The sequence below is a fragment of the Bison bison genome, unplaced genomic scaffold, assembly GCF_000754665.1.
Source record: "Bison bison bison isolate TAMUID 2011002044 unplaced genomic scaffold, Bison_UMD1.0 scf7180017864135, whole genome shotgun sequence".
NCBI lineage: Eukaryota > Metazoa > Chordata > Mammalia > Artiodactyla > Bovidae > Bison > Bison bison.
Genome location: NW_011494707.1, coordinates 4575628 through 4588351, shown reverse-complemented (window position 1 = coordinate 4588351; position 12724 = coordinate 4575628). Strand labels below are relative to the sequence as shown.

At 38.3% G+C, this 12724-nt stretch overlaps 1 protein-coding gene across 3 annotated transcripts in view; it reads right to left on the bottom strand.

The window, feature by feature from the left end:
* Positions 1-12724, bottom strand: part of VEPH1 (ventricular zone expressed PH domain-containing 1) — a 276656-nt gene that overhangs the window by 48665 nt on the left and 215267 nt on the right. For all 3 annotated transcript variants that reach the window (XM_010839863.1, XM_010839864.1, XM_010839865.1), the window contains exons 10-11: positions 5443-5582; positions 1723-1857 (exon numbers count right to left, since the gene is read on the bottom strand). In XM_010839863.1, the coding sequence (XP_010838165.1) occupies positions 1723-1857; positions 5443-5582 (275 nt within the window). The remainder of the gene's footprint in view (positions 1-1722; positions 1858-5442; positions 5583-12724) is intronic.

Below are 12724 nucleotides of genomic sequence, written 5' to 3'. Positions count from 1 at the left end.
GGACTTGATGCTGCCTGCCAAGTTTTAATTTACTAGTTCCCTCTAGTTAAAATACAGCTCACAGACAAACATTGCTAAGAATTTGAGGCATTGTCTTTAAACATGATACAATAGTTTAAAATTTTCATGAAATAAGGAGAGAATTCCATTCTACTTTGCATTGATGCAATTATGGGATTTCCTTTATTTTTCATACTACATATCTAATTCTTAAACCAAAGTCAAAAACAGTGATGCAATAATAGAATGTAGTTTCAGTGTCTTACATATCATACTAACTAAGCTTTTGATGAATTACTACCATTTCTCATTTTTTCACAACCCTTTAGCACTTAAGAGGTATTGAGTTTGTTTCACAATATAACAGTTTTTTATTAATTTGCTAGTTGTTTATACTTTGAATTTATTTAATATTAGTATGTTTGCTCCCCTTATTAATAGTAAAACAAGGACAAAGACCAAGAGCATACACTCCTAGAATCTCTGGTTTCATCAGTAAGCATCCAGTGCTTATTACCGGGCTTTCTTGAAAGCAAAATAAGGATAATTAGGTTCTCTGAATATGAGAAGGGAGAGATCAATAACCATTTTCTATTCTCATTAGCCATGTTCTCCCTGAGTGATCCAACTTACTGTCATGACATCAAGTGGTATCTTTGACACCCGAGTCCAATATCTCCAGTTCTGGCTTTCTTCCTAAGTTCCACACTGGTAATTCAAAGACCATCACCACCTGGTTATCTACACAAACAACTCGTACTCAAAATGTGTAAACCAGAATGATTTATCTTCTTCCTCCACATCAGCTTCCTTTGCGGTCAACTTTTTTAAGATGATGCCATTATCCATTGGCCATAGATACACCTGGAGTCATTTTTGGTTCTTCCATCTTCCTTATCAGGGACCAAGTCCTGTTGATTCTGCGTCTTTACTGCCTCTTGAATCCATCCTCTTCCTATAACTTCCAACTTTGGTTCAGGCTTTCATTTCCTACCTGACTACAGTGATCACTTCCTTCATAGTCTTCCTGTCTCCAGTCAGGCTTCCTCCAATTATTCTCCATACCCAGGCCTGTGCCCCTTTTCAATGTGATCACAGCAGTGAGCATCCACTTCCAGTATCACTCTATTGACTGGGTGGGCATGGTTCCACTTTCTGGTCTTTCCCAGTTTGATGGCCTGTTCAGGAGGTCTCGGTCAACTGTTTCCTGAGAGAGATGTCCCTATTTCACACTCCTAAAAGGCTCTAACTCACATCATCCATGCCTGTCTCAACAGAGCTCTTTCTCACCCTGACCATGCTCTATTCCTTCCTGTTCATCTTGTCTTCCTTTTCTAACTTTGTGGTGACAGCAAAGGGTCAGGTGATGAGAGGAAGTATGCAGGGAAGAAATGAAAAGCCCCAAAGAACCTAAAGTCCAATTGCTCTTTCCTCTTCAATCCTAGAGTTGTCTATCTGTAAAATGTTTTCTGTTTCTGTGTGGTTCTCAGTGGTCTGCATTATGTCAGTCTGGGAGCCTCAAAAGGCAGTGACTCTGTCTACTGATATCACTAGGTCCTGAATCCACTATAGCATGACATGTAAATCATTACTTAGTGTCTTCTGATAATAATAAAAGAAAGGAAAGGAAAGAAGAGGAAAAATTGAACCATTAAGAAAAAGCAAACTCTTTCATCTTGAATCTTGGCTAAAAATAACATGTGCAAAGAAAGAAGCATTTACCTTTTGCTGTGGGAATGTGGACTCTATCATGGCTGTTTCAAAGCTGTGAGCACCCCCTTTCTGGGTCTTCTCCCATAGAGCTCTGAGGAATTGTACAGAATGACTCTGAATGGACAGCGGCTCAGGAAACAGGCTCTGAAAGGGCATTCATGAGAGAAGCATGACATGTTATCTCGTGTCCCAACAATATTGCGTGATGGCTGCAAAGCACTATTTTAGTCTTGGTCTGAACTTAAAAATGGTTTAAATAAAGCTACAGAGAAATCTATTTTGAAGATCAAATGTACAGTACATTTCATGCTTTCTATTTTTTTAATAGAAAATTTAACTTATTAAATAGCGTTTTCAAGACAGTTGATATTGATTTCTATAAATATGCCTAACCTTTGTAAGGAGAAGGCAATGGCACCCCACTCCAGTACTCTTGCCTGGAAAATCCCATGGACGGAGGAGCCTGGTAGGCTGCAGTCCATGGGGTCGCTAAGAGTCGGACACGACTGAGCAACTTCACTTTCACTTTTCACTTTCATGCATTGGAGAAGGAAATGGCAACCCACTCCAGTGTTCTTGCCTGGAGAATCCCAGGGACGGGGGAGTCTATGGGGTCGCACAGAGTTGGACATGACTGAAGTGACTTAGCAGCAGCAGCAACCTTTGTAAAGTAGTGTTTATATCAATCACTTCTCAAGCATGTTACTTAATTGGAAAATGGCTAATATAAATATTCATATTTATTTTTCAAAGATCTGAGAATTAAGGTATAAAATTAGAGTACAAATATCAAGTTTTTCTAGGGCTTCTCAGGTGGTGCTAGTGGTAAAGAACTCACTAGCCAATGCAGGAGACGTAAGAGACGTGGGTTTGATCCCTGGGTCAGGAAGATCCCTTGGAGGAGGGCATGGCAACCCACTCCAGTATTCTTGCCTGGAGAATCCCCATGGACAGAGAAGCCTGGGGGCTACAGTCCACAGAGTCGCAGAGTTGGACACAACTCAGCATGCAGCATGCATACATCAAGTTTATTTATACAGGGTAAATAATGAATAATAGACATTAAATAACCAACAGTCCATTATTCAATTCCTCAGATATGAACAGTGTAAAGGAGGGTTGGGAAAATAAAAACATTTTCAGTCCTAAAGTGTATAATGGCTGAATATTCTTAGAGCTTTAAGATATTTTAAGTTTTGGACAATAAGATTGTTAACATAAGAAAAAATTACATTTACATATATTTCATTCAAGTTAATGAAAATAAAAATTTCAAAGGAAAATTTAGATTGTATGTTTAATCAATTATGTGTTTAACAGTCATTTACATGTGATGTTATACCTAAGAATGTGAGAGGTGTCTCAATTCAAGGAAATAATTTTATAAAAACATACAGAACATAAAGGCACACAATTACACACACACACGCACATGCACACACACAAAATATAATATATATAATATATATTATCCTTCATGTGGGAGGTGTAATAATAATGATATTGGCTTATAAAATCCCATTTTCAATGTCAATGAGTGTCCAAATATTGACTTACGAGACTCTCTAAATAGTCTCTGTGTACATGGTTTCTATTTAGTAAGTGAACAACAATTCTTTTCCAGAAAAATTTCATTATTATCCTCCTCAACATGAACTATTTTTGGTACTTAGTGGGAAAAGGTGGAGGATCTCATACTCTGAGTAAGTTGCTGACAGGTTTAAAAAGGTTAACAGCCAGTAACAGATTAATGTGAAACCCAAAATGTATATACATCTGGGAATTTCTTGATTATTATCAGAAATGTATACAGCATATGACCATTCACTTAAAAAGAGCAGGACCTGATTTAATTAATCATCATTCCAAAGAGGTCCATTTAGACTGGAATCTCTTAATTTGAGAACTCCATCATGAGTCTGTAAATTGACAGAGAAAGGAAAGAGTCTAGCCCAGCATACTAGGCTCATATGGGTTTGTAACTATCAAGTCAAAGATATGATTTTTTTAGTTATCCCAAAGTCAGGTTTCATCCAGATCACACAGTATCAAAGGTGTAGAAAAAGAAAGGAAACATTATGGTAAAAAGAACAAAGAAAAAAAAAAAAAAACTAGATGTTTTTTGGTGATTTTGCTCAAAGAGAAAAAACAAAGAATCAGACTGAGTCAATAAAATAAGACAGAAAGGGCAAAGATAAAATCAAGCTTTCTTGGTCTGTTTTCAGAAAACTGACAACTGTGAAGAATAAAGCCAAAGATGAAACCAAGTACAAAATCACTGATGAAAACTACTTGAAAAACATTAGTAGAGTAGGAGAAGAAGGTTTTTATTTCAAGAAAAGGAAGAAAATCAATGCTGTTTTTTATATTCATGTACACTTTCTCTTGTGCTGGGTCTTGGTTGCGGCGCTCAGGCTTTCTCTAGTTGCGGGAGCTGGGGCTGCCTTTGCCGCAGCGCACGGGCTTCTTGTCCTGCGGTTTCTCATCTCTCGGTGCGGAGCACAGGCTCTAGGGTGTGTGGGCTTTCGTAGTTGCTGCAGGTGGGCTCAGTAGTTGTGGCCACGGGCTTAGTTGCTCTGAGGCATGTGGAATCTTGTCAGACCAGGGGTCAAACCTGTGTCCCCTGCATTGGCAGGTGGATTCTTATCCATTGTACCACCAGGGAAGTCCCTATATTCATATACAATTTGATTCACGTCAAAATATGAGTTGTTCTCTACAAGATATGATTACGTGTTCTTGAGACTTCATATAGAAAAAGATGGTATCCCTGAGCCATGTCTAACTTGTCTCTTTTCTTTCTTAATTGTTATAGTTCCACTTTACAACTATGATACATTCAGCATTAAAATTCATTTTTTTCTTAATAAACCTGCCCCATTTTATAAAGAAATATGACTATCTGATTAGTGACTTTCACTGAGACTATTACAGAAATATTTTATTAATAGAAGTAAAGAAACTTATTATTACCTGGCCTAATTTTTAACCATTTTGTAACATTTGCATTCTCCTTTTTCTGCCTCTACCCTCTGTTCCTGCCAGCAATCCCCATTTCGTTTTAAACACAAGTGAAGACCACTGGGTCAGGAGTCAGGCAGTCTGAGTTCTGTCCTTCAATTTGCTTATTTGGAAAAATGATGTCTAAGATTCCTCCTATTACTAACATTTTGTAATCTATATTCAGATTTTATTGAAAGTTTAATGCATTCAAGATAAGCATTTCCAAACAAGAATCTTTTTTTTGGTGATAAAAATCTTTGCATCAAATTCTTTGTTGTTTAAACTCCTCTTTATGTAACTTTACCTCTATATGTAAATTCTATATAGAAAAGTGGCATTCCAGTGTTTTAACAATGTCAAAAAAGATATGCTGACTCCAAAGTTATTTGGAGATTGGGAAATAATGGCTAGCTCTCCATAAGGAAAGCTGTCCACCCCCAGTAAGTGATTTTTTGTTGTTATCATTGAACAAAAAATATTTGTATTTTAGAGTGAAAAGATATTCAAGATAATAATAGGCTTGTCTTCCTGATTACTAATCTAGGGCCTTTTATAAGGAAACTATCCTAAAATATAGAAAAAAATCCATGTTAAAAATTACTAATTAAATGTGTATGCATTGTTATTATTTGCATATTACTCTGGTCAAAGAGTAATTCAGTAAAAATGATTATAAACTCATACCTGGCTCATTAAGGAGCCATGTTGAACTTGAATTATACATACCTGCTGAAACAGGAACATGATTTGGATCCATGGCTGAGGTTCTTGACTGATGAGAATAAAACTGGATTTACTGTAGAGGCAGTAATGACCCTTCAGGGAACAAGTGAAGAACAGCTTTGCTACACAACTTCTAACAGAATCTGGAAACAAATAAACATAGCATTAAACATTAGATTCTTCCCAGAGTTACACCTCATACTGCAACATACAAACACCTTTAGAAATGCATTCTTTAGTTTTCAGTCTGTGAGTTAATAGTTTCAACAACTGTCGATTTGGGAGTAGATCCATCTTATGGAATGTAGATTAATATGAAGTTGCTTCAAGCAAGTGTATTCAATCCCTCTTTCTCTTTTATTAACAATGCATGAAAAGTCTCAAAGCAAGTCACAATGGAGGAAAAAAAACTCTTACCAATGAAAAGGGAGACAGGTGTCATTTCCATCTAAGTGGGCACTTTGAAATGATAACCTGGGAAGTATAAGCAAATGAATGAAGGAAATCCAGGCATTTGTCTGGGCAGAGACGGTGTGCCATGGCCAGAGCACTGTTATCTTGGTTACACAGAGACAACCTCCAGAATAACTCTAGCCAGGAGTGTGGCTTCCTGTGAACGGGTCTGGTTTGACAAGGTCATTTCATCTTGAAGAGTTTCAGCAGGAAAACTTAAAGCAATCATCCTTTAGGGGCAAGAAAGTGGGGGAACATGGTGGTGGTAGCATAGAGCAGAGGTGGTGAAGAACTGTGTTGAGGAATCATTTGATATTTACAACCCTACAAGATAGGTGTTAATTTTTTTTTTTTTTTTCCAGTTGCCACACATGGGATCTAGTTCCCTGACCAGGGATCAAACCCAGGGATTTGGGAGCACAGAAGTTTGGCCACTGGACCACCAGAGAACTCCCCAGGTGTTAACTCTTTCTGTTGTAAATATGAGGAAACCTAGCCCATTAAACGGAGAAGGCAATGGCACCCCACTCCAGTACTCTTATCTGGAAAACCCCATGGACGGAGGAGCCTGGTGGGCTGCAGTCCATGGGGTCGCTGGGAGTCGGACATGGCTGAGTGACTTCACTTTCACTTTTCACTTTCATGCATTGGAGAAGGAAATGGCAACCCACTCCAGTGTTCTTGCCTGGAGAATCCCAGGGACGGGGGAGCCTGGTGGGCTGTCGTCCATGGGGTCACACAGAGTCGGACACGACTGAAGTGACTTAGCAGCAGCAGCCCATTAAAGGGTCAGCTTATTGAGCCATCGTGACTGCCTTGTTCAGCCCTCTAGCTCTAGCACGTGGCGTACAATAAGTGCTCTAAAGAGAGTATCTGCAGAGATGAATGAGGCTCAAGGATCCAGAAAAAGTCACTCAATTCTGCCCAGTCTGTGGCAGAACCAGGATTTGAACTCAGCCAAACTTTTGCCACATTGAGATGCTTTAGGCCCTATCATACTAGGAATTTTAAAATCTGAAGAGTAATATTGATAGCTCATGGGGTAGTTATTGTTTCAGAATTAATCTGACATTTTAAAGAGATATTTTGAAAATAGATTCATCATGCCCTACTAGCAAAAACAGAAATGGACTAGAGTTTATTAAAAGTTGATGGGAACCCTAATTAGAAGGTAGAGTCAGTCCCATCCATGACAGTATATGGGGTTCCCTAGAGAATTGTGGGGAGGTGGGCAGCTTAACTATGCACAGTCAGGGCTCAGGCCTGAAGGAATAACAGGATTTTGGGGAAGAGTTTGGAAGATTTAGAGGGTGGCCAATGACAGATCAAAGAAGACGACACTGGAAACCGAACAATAAAGCCACAGGGCAATTTAGAAATATATTTAGAAATCTTAGTAAGTAACAGCTTTGTGTGTGATTCTGACCATTGGTATGAAAGAGGACTAGCTTTCATGAAGTTTATTGTTTGGGGGAATTTGATCATTCAAAATCCTTGTATGAAATCAGAAATCATTTCTGCATTCTCTGGATGAATGGCTTACAAATTCAGTAGAAAAGACCAGGAGGCCTGTCACTGACAATAAAAGACTTGTTAGAACAGAATAGAGCACAATATACACTTATTATTTGCCCTATTGGAAATTGTTTGACAATGGCAATTAAAAATGCCTTTTTTGGCACTGATGCCAAAATTGAATTTAAATTAATCAATACTAGAGAAGGCAGAAATCAAGTATTCCATAAGAGCACACACACACAAATGGTTCTACTAGAAGTCAATCTAGCCATAATGGATACATTGAGACAGCACTCTGTTAATAACTTCAACAACTGTCGATTTGGGAGCAGATCCATCTTATGGAATGTAGATTAAAATAAAGTTGCTTTAAGCAAGTGTATTAAATCCCTCTTTCTCTTTTGATTAACAATGCATGAGAAGTCTCCAAGTAAGTTGCAAGGGAGGAAAAAAAAACACCTGCTTTAATCGAAAGATTCAAAAGGGCAAGTTCATTTGTATGAACCTGTGCAGTAGCTTGACAGTGTAAGCTGGACTTCAGGCCTGTGCCATGAAAAAAAATGTTTTTATTTTTTTCCTTCTCCTAAATTACTCCTCATTCATGTTTTCTTTTGAAAATGAACATTGTTATTGAACAATTTTACTTGTCTTGACCTATCAGCTTTCTATACCCCAATGGCAGGGGTCCCAGATCACAGAAAATGGACAACGTGGTAGAAGAGAGAGACCTTCACCTAGGAGTATATACACTGACTATAAAAATACATTGGTGCTGTTATGTAAGCATTAGTTGCTCAGTTGTGTTTGACTCTTTGCAACCCCGTGGACTGTAGCCCACCCAGCTCCTCTGTCCATGGGATTCTCCAGGCAAGAATACTGCAGTGGGTTGCCATTTCCTTCTCCATCTGTGATGTAAGGGTTTGTTAATACTTTTAGTAAACTGGATCTGTTTCAATATTTTCCTCTTTTTTTTTTTTCCCTGAACTTTGCTGGATTAGAAAGTTTTCTCAATACTAACACTTAGTTGCTAATTTTTCTCTGTAATTTTCTCCATCCTGTTCATTCCATGGTATTGAATGCTGAACATGCAATAAATGGTGTTGGATGAATGAATGGATGTCAGACACTGTGCAGAGACCAAGAGAAGCCATGATGTTGACGTTGCCCTTAAGAAGTTTACAGTAAAATGGGAGAAACACCTATAAATGATGGTTGTAAATTACGTCCATGGAGGGACAAGCAGTGCAGACCCCTCAAAGGAAGCAGCTATTATCCTTGGGGAGCCAGGGGAGGCTTCATGGAGGAGGGAATATTTGAGCTGACCTTGAAAGCTAACCAAGAGTTTGAACTTAGAAAAAGTATGAGAGAGACAAGCATTTTAAGTGTAGGAAACACCCTAAAAAAAAAATCACATAAAGCATGAATGTTCAAAGTAATTCCAGGTAGTAAGGTTAGTGTATCTGGGTTATTATGGTATTTTTTACTTATGCAACTGATGCTCAAACTGTTATTTATTTTTCTAGAAATGTTGAAGAGAGAGGGGGTCATGCTTTGATAAACACACACCAGATCTGATTGTTATTTCTTTACTTTTGGTATACTGTGGCTTATTTTTATTAAAAAAAATCAAAGGATTTGGTTTGGTCTTTAAAAATATTGAAGTTAACATGAGCAGCAATAATTATAATATAATGTGTTGTAAGCTGAAATACCCAAAATATATACACATTACACATGGATAGCTTTAAAGACATGAATGAAAATATAAGAGCATTTATTCTTCTTTTTGAGTCAAAGTATTTTAAGTATCATTTTGGAATTCTTTTTTTCCGAGCTTTGCTGAAGTAAAAAGTTCTCTCAACAATAACATTCAGTTGCTAATTTCTCTCTGTAATTTTCTCCCTCCTGTTCAATCCATGGTACTAAACAGTGGACATGAAATAAATGGTGTTGGATAATGAACGGGTATCAGACACTGTGTAGAGACCAAGAGAAGGCATGATGTTGACATTACTCTTAAGAAGTTTACAGCCAAATGGGAGAAACACCTATAACAATGATTGTAAATTAAGTTCATTGATGCCAGCCACTCAGAGCAATGAGCAGCTGTTATTTTGGGGAGCCAGGGGAAGCTTCATGGAGGAGGAAATGATCAAAATGATCATTTTGAGATGATCTTGCAAAAGGTTAATGTCAGTATTTTTAAGGACCAAACCAAATCCTTTGATTTTTTTTTTTTTTTACAAAAATAAGCTATAGTCTACCAAAAGTAAAGGAATAACAACAAAAAAGGACTTTTTTTTTCTTTTTTCCCCCACTTTTCTCCTACAGTTCATATGCTTTTATTCTTGCACTGCATTCACTGTACTGTGTTAAATTTTTATTAACGAGATTTTAAAATTAGCTTTCATTTTACAATACTTTTAGATTTATAGAAAAATTACATGTATAATTATTATACATATTGTATATAATTACAATTATAATGAAATGAAAGTTGCTCAGTTGTTTCTGATTCTTTGCAACCTCATGGACTGCAGCCCACAAGGCTCCTCTGTCCATGAAATTCTCCAGGCAAGAATAATGGAGTAGGTAGCCTTTCCCTTCTCCAGGGGATCTTGCTGATCCAGGGATCAAACCTGTATCTCCTGCACTGCAGGCAGATTCTTTACTGTCTGAGCCACCAGGGAAGCCATTATTTACAGTATATGAATATGTGATTATTATATATTTACATATTGAATTACAATATATAGAGTTCTCTATATACTTTATACTTGATTTATCCTGTTATTAATATCTTGTTGGTATGATATTGTTTGTTATAATTAATAAACCAATGTGCATGAGTGCATGCATGCTCAGTCACTTCTGTCGTGTCCCTCTTTGTGACCCTATGGACTGTAGCCTACCAGTCTCCTTTGTCCATGGAATTTCCCAGGCAAGAATACTGGAGTGGGTTGCCATGCCCGACTCCAGGGGATCTTCCCAACCCAGGGGTCAAACCCATATCTCCTGCATCTTCTGCATTGCAGGGGGATTCTTTACCGCTGAGCCACCAGGGAAGCCCTAATAAACCAATATTGACACATTATTTTTATTCAGATTTCCTTAGTTTATACTTAGTGTCTTTTTTTCTATTCCAGGATCCCTCACAACATTATTCATTATGTCTCCTTTGGCTCCTCTGGGCTGCGACAATTTCTCAGACTTTCCATGTGTTTGATGAACTTGAAAATTTTTTTGACCTTGAGAGTTTTGCAGAGTACTTTTGCTAGATATTTCTTAAAATGTTTCTTAGCTGGGATTTGTCTGTTTTTCTCATGAGTAGACTGAGATTTCCAATTTAGGGGAGGGAAACCAGAGAGGTAAAGTGCCATTTTGCTCGTAACAGATGGAGAGTACATTTATCTACATGACTGATGACTAGTGACGTTGACCTTGAACATCTGGTTGAGGTAGTGTTTACCAGGTTTCTCCACTATGAAGTTCTCTTCCCCCCACCCCCACTTTCCACATTGCCCTCTCTGAAAAGAAGTCACAGTGTGTAACCCATACTTAAAGAGTTGGGGGTAGCTTCACCTCCTGAGGGCAGAATAGCTACATAAATCATGTGGAATTCTGCACAAATTTGTCTCTTCCTCTTCTAGTTATTACATTCAAATTATTTAGTCATTTTTTCTATCAGTATGTACTCATGGATATTTATTTTATAATTCAACATTATTTTACTTAGTCCGTTGCTCTGATTGTTCCAGATTTGGCCACAGTGAGCTCTTTCAGTTGGCTCCTCTGTCCACTGCGTGCTAACTCACTTCAGTCATGTCTGACTCTTGCAACCCAATGAACTGTAGCCCACTAGTCTCCTCTGTCCATGGAATTTTCCAGGCAAGAATACTGGAATGAGTTGCCATTTCCTCCTCCAGGGGACCTTCCTGATCCAGGAATTGAACCCGTGTCTCTTACATTGCCTGCATAGGCAAGCAGGTTCTTTATTACTAGTGCCACCTGGGAAGCCCTGTGTCCATTGGATACACTGCCATCATTATGTGTGTGGATTTTTGTTTGTTTTTTAAAATCACTTCCTTACTTACATCTTACATACAAGATGCTCCAGGCTCATTTTGCATGTTTTCTTCCCTGTCTTAGAATTAGCTGTTTCTCTAAGGAGTTTTGGTTTCTTTCACTGAAGAATTGTGTTAGAAACTAAGATCTAGGTATTGGGTATGTTTGTTGCTACTGGGGTATCATTGTTCTTTAGTCCCTTCAGGTGATAGAGCAGAGAAATTATGTGTGTATATAGGCATATATCTATTTATAAGTATTTCTATATGCAACCATCTGTATTTATATTAAGGTAGACATGAGTTTGGGCTTCTCAGCTAGCACTAGTTGTAAAGAACCCACCTGCCAATGCAGGAGACATAAGAGATGCAGGTTCGATCCCTGGGTTGGGACAATCCACTGCAGGAGGGCATGGCAACCCACTCGAGTATTCTTGCCTGGAGAATCCCATAGACTGAGGAGCCTGGAGGGCTACAGTTCATAGGGTCACAAAGAGTCAGACATGACTGAAGTGACTTAGCATGCGTGCATGAAAATATGAGTTCATATTGTGGTTTCAGTTATAATTCATTACCACATGTATCATTTTAGACTCCATGCCTTGCTTACCTGTTAACTCTTGCTTCAACAGCAAGAAGCCTGAGTCCCACTGTTAGTATTTTTATCTCTGTCAATTGTAGGAAGCACAGTTCTTTTCCTCTCCCTTTCCCTATCTTTCCCTCCCTTCTTTCCTTTCTCCCTCCTTTCTCTCTTACAAATAGTTGTGTATTAAGTATCCACCAAAGTATCTGTCAAAATTCTCCAAGCCAGGCTTCAGCATTACGTGAACTGTGAACTTCCTGATGTTCAAGCTGGTTTTAGAAAAGGCAGAGAAACCGGAGATCAAATTGCCAACATCCGCTGGGTCATGGAAAAAGCAAGAGAGTTCCAGAAAAACATCTATTTCTGCTTTATTGACTATGCCAAAGCCTTTGACTATGTGGATCACAATAAACTGTAGAAAATTCTGAAAGAGATGGGAATACCAGACCACCTGACCTGCCTCTTGAGAAATCTGTATGCAGGTCAGGAAGCAACAGTTAGAACTGGACATGGAACAACAGACTGGTTCCAAATAGGAAAAGGAGTACATCAAGGCTGTATATTGTCACCCTGCTTATTTAACTTATATGCAGAGTACATCATGAGAAACGCTGGTCTGGAAGAAGCACAAGCTGGAATCAAGATTGCTGGGAGAAATATCAATAAC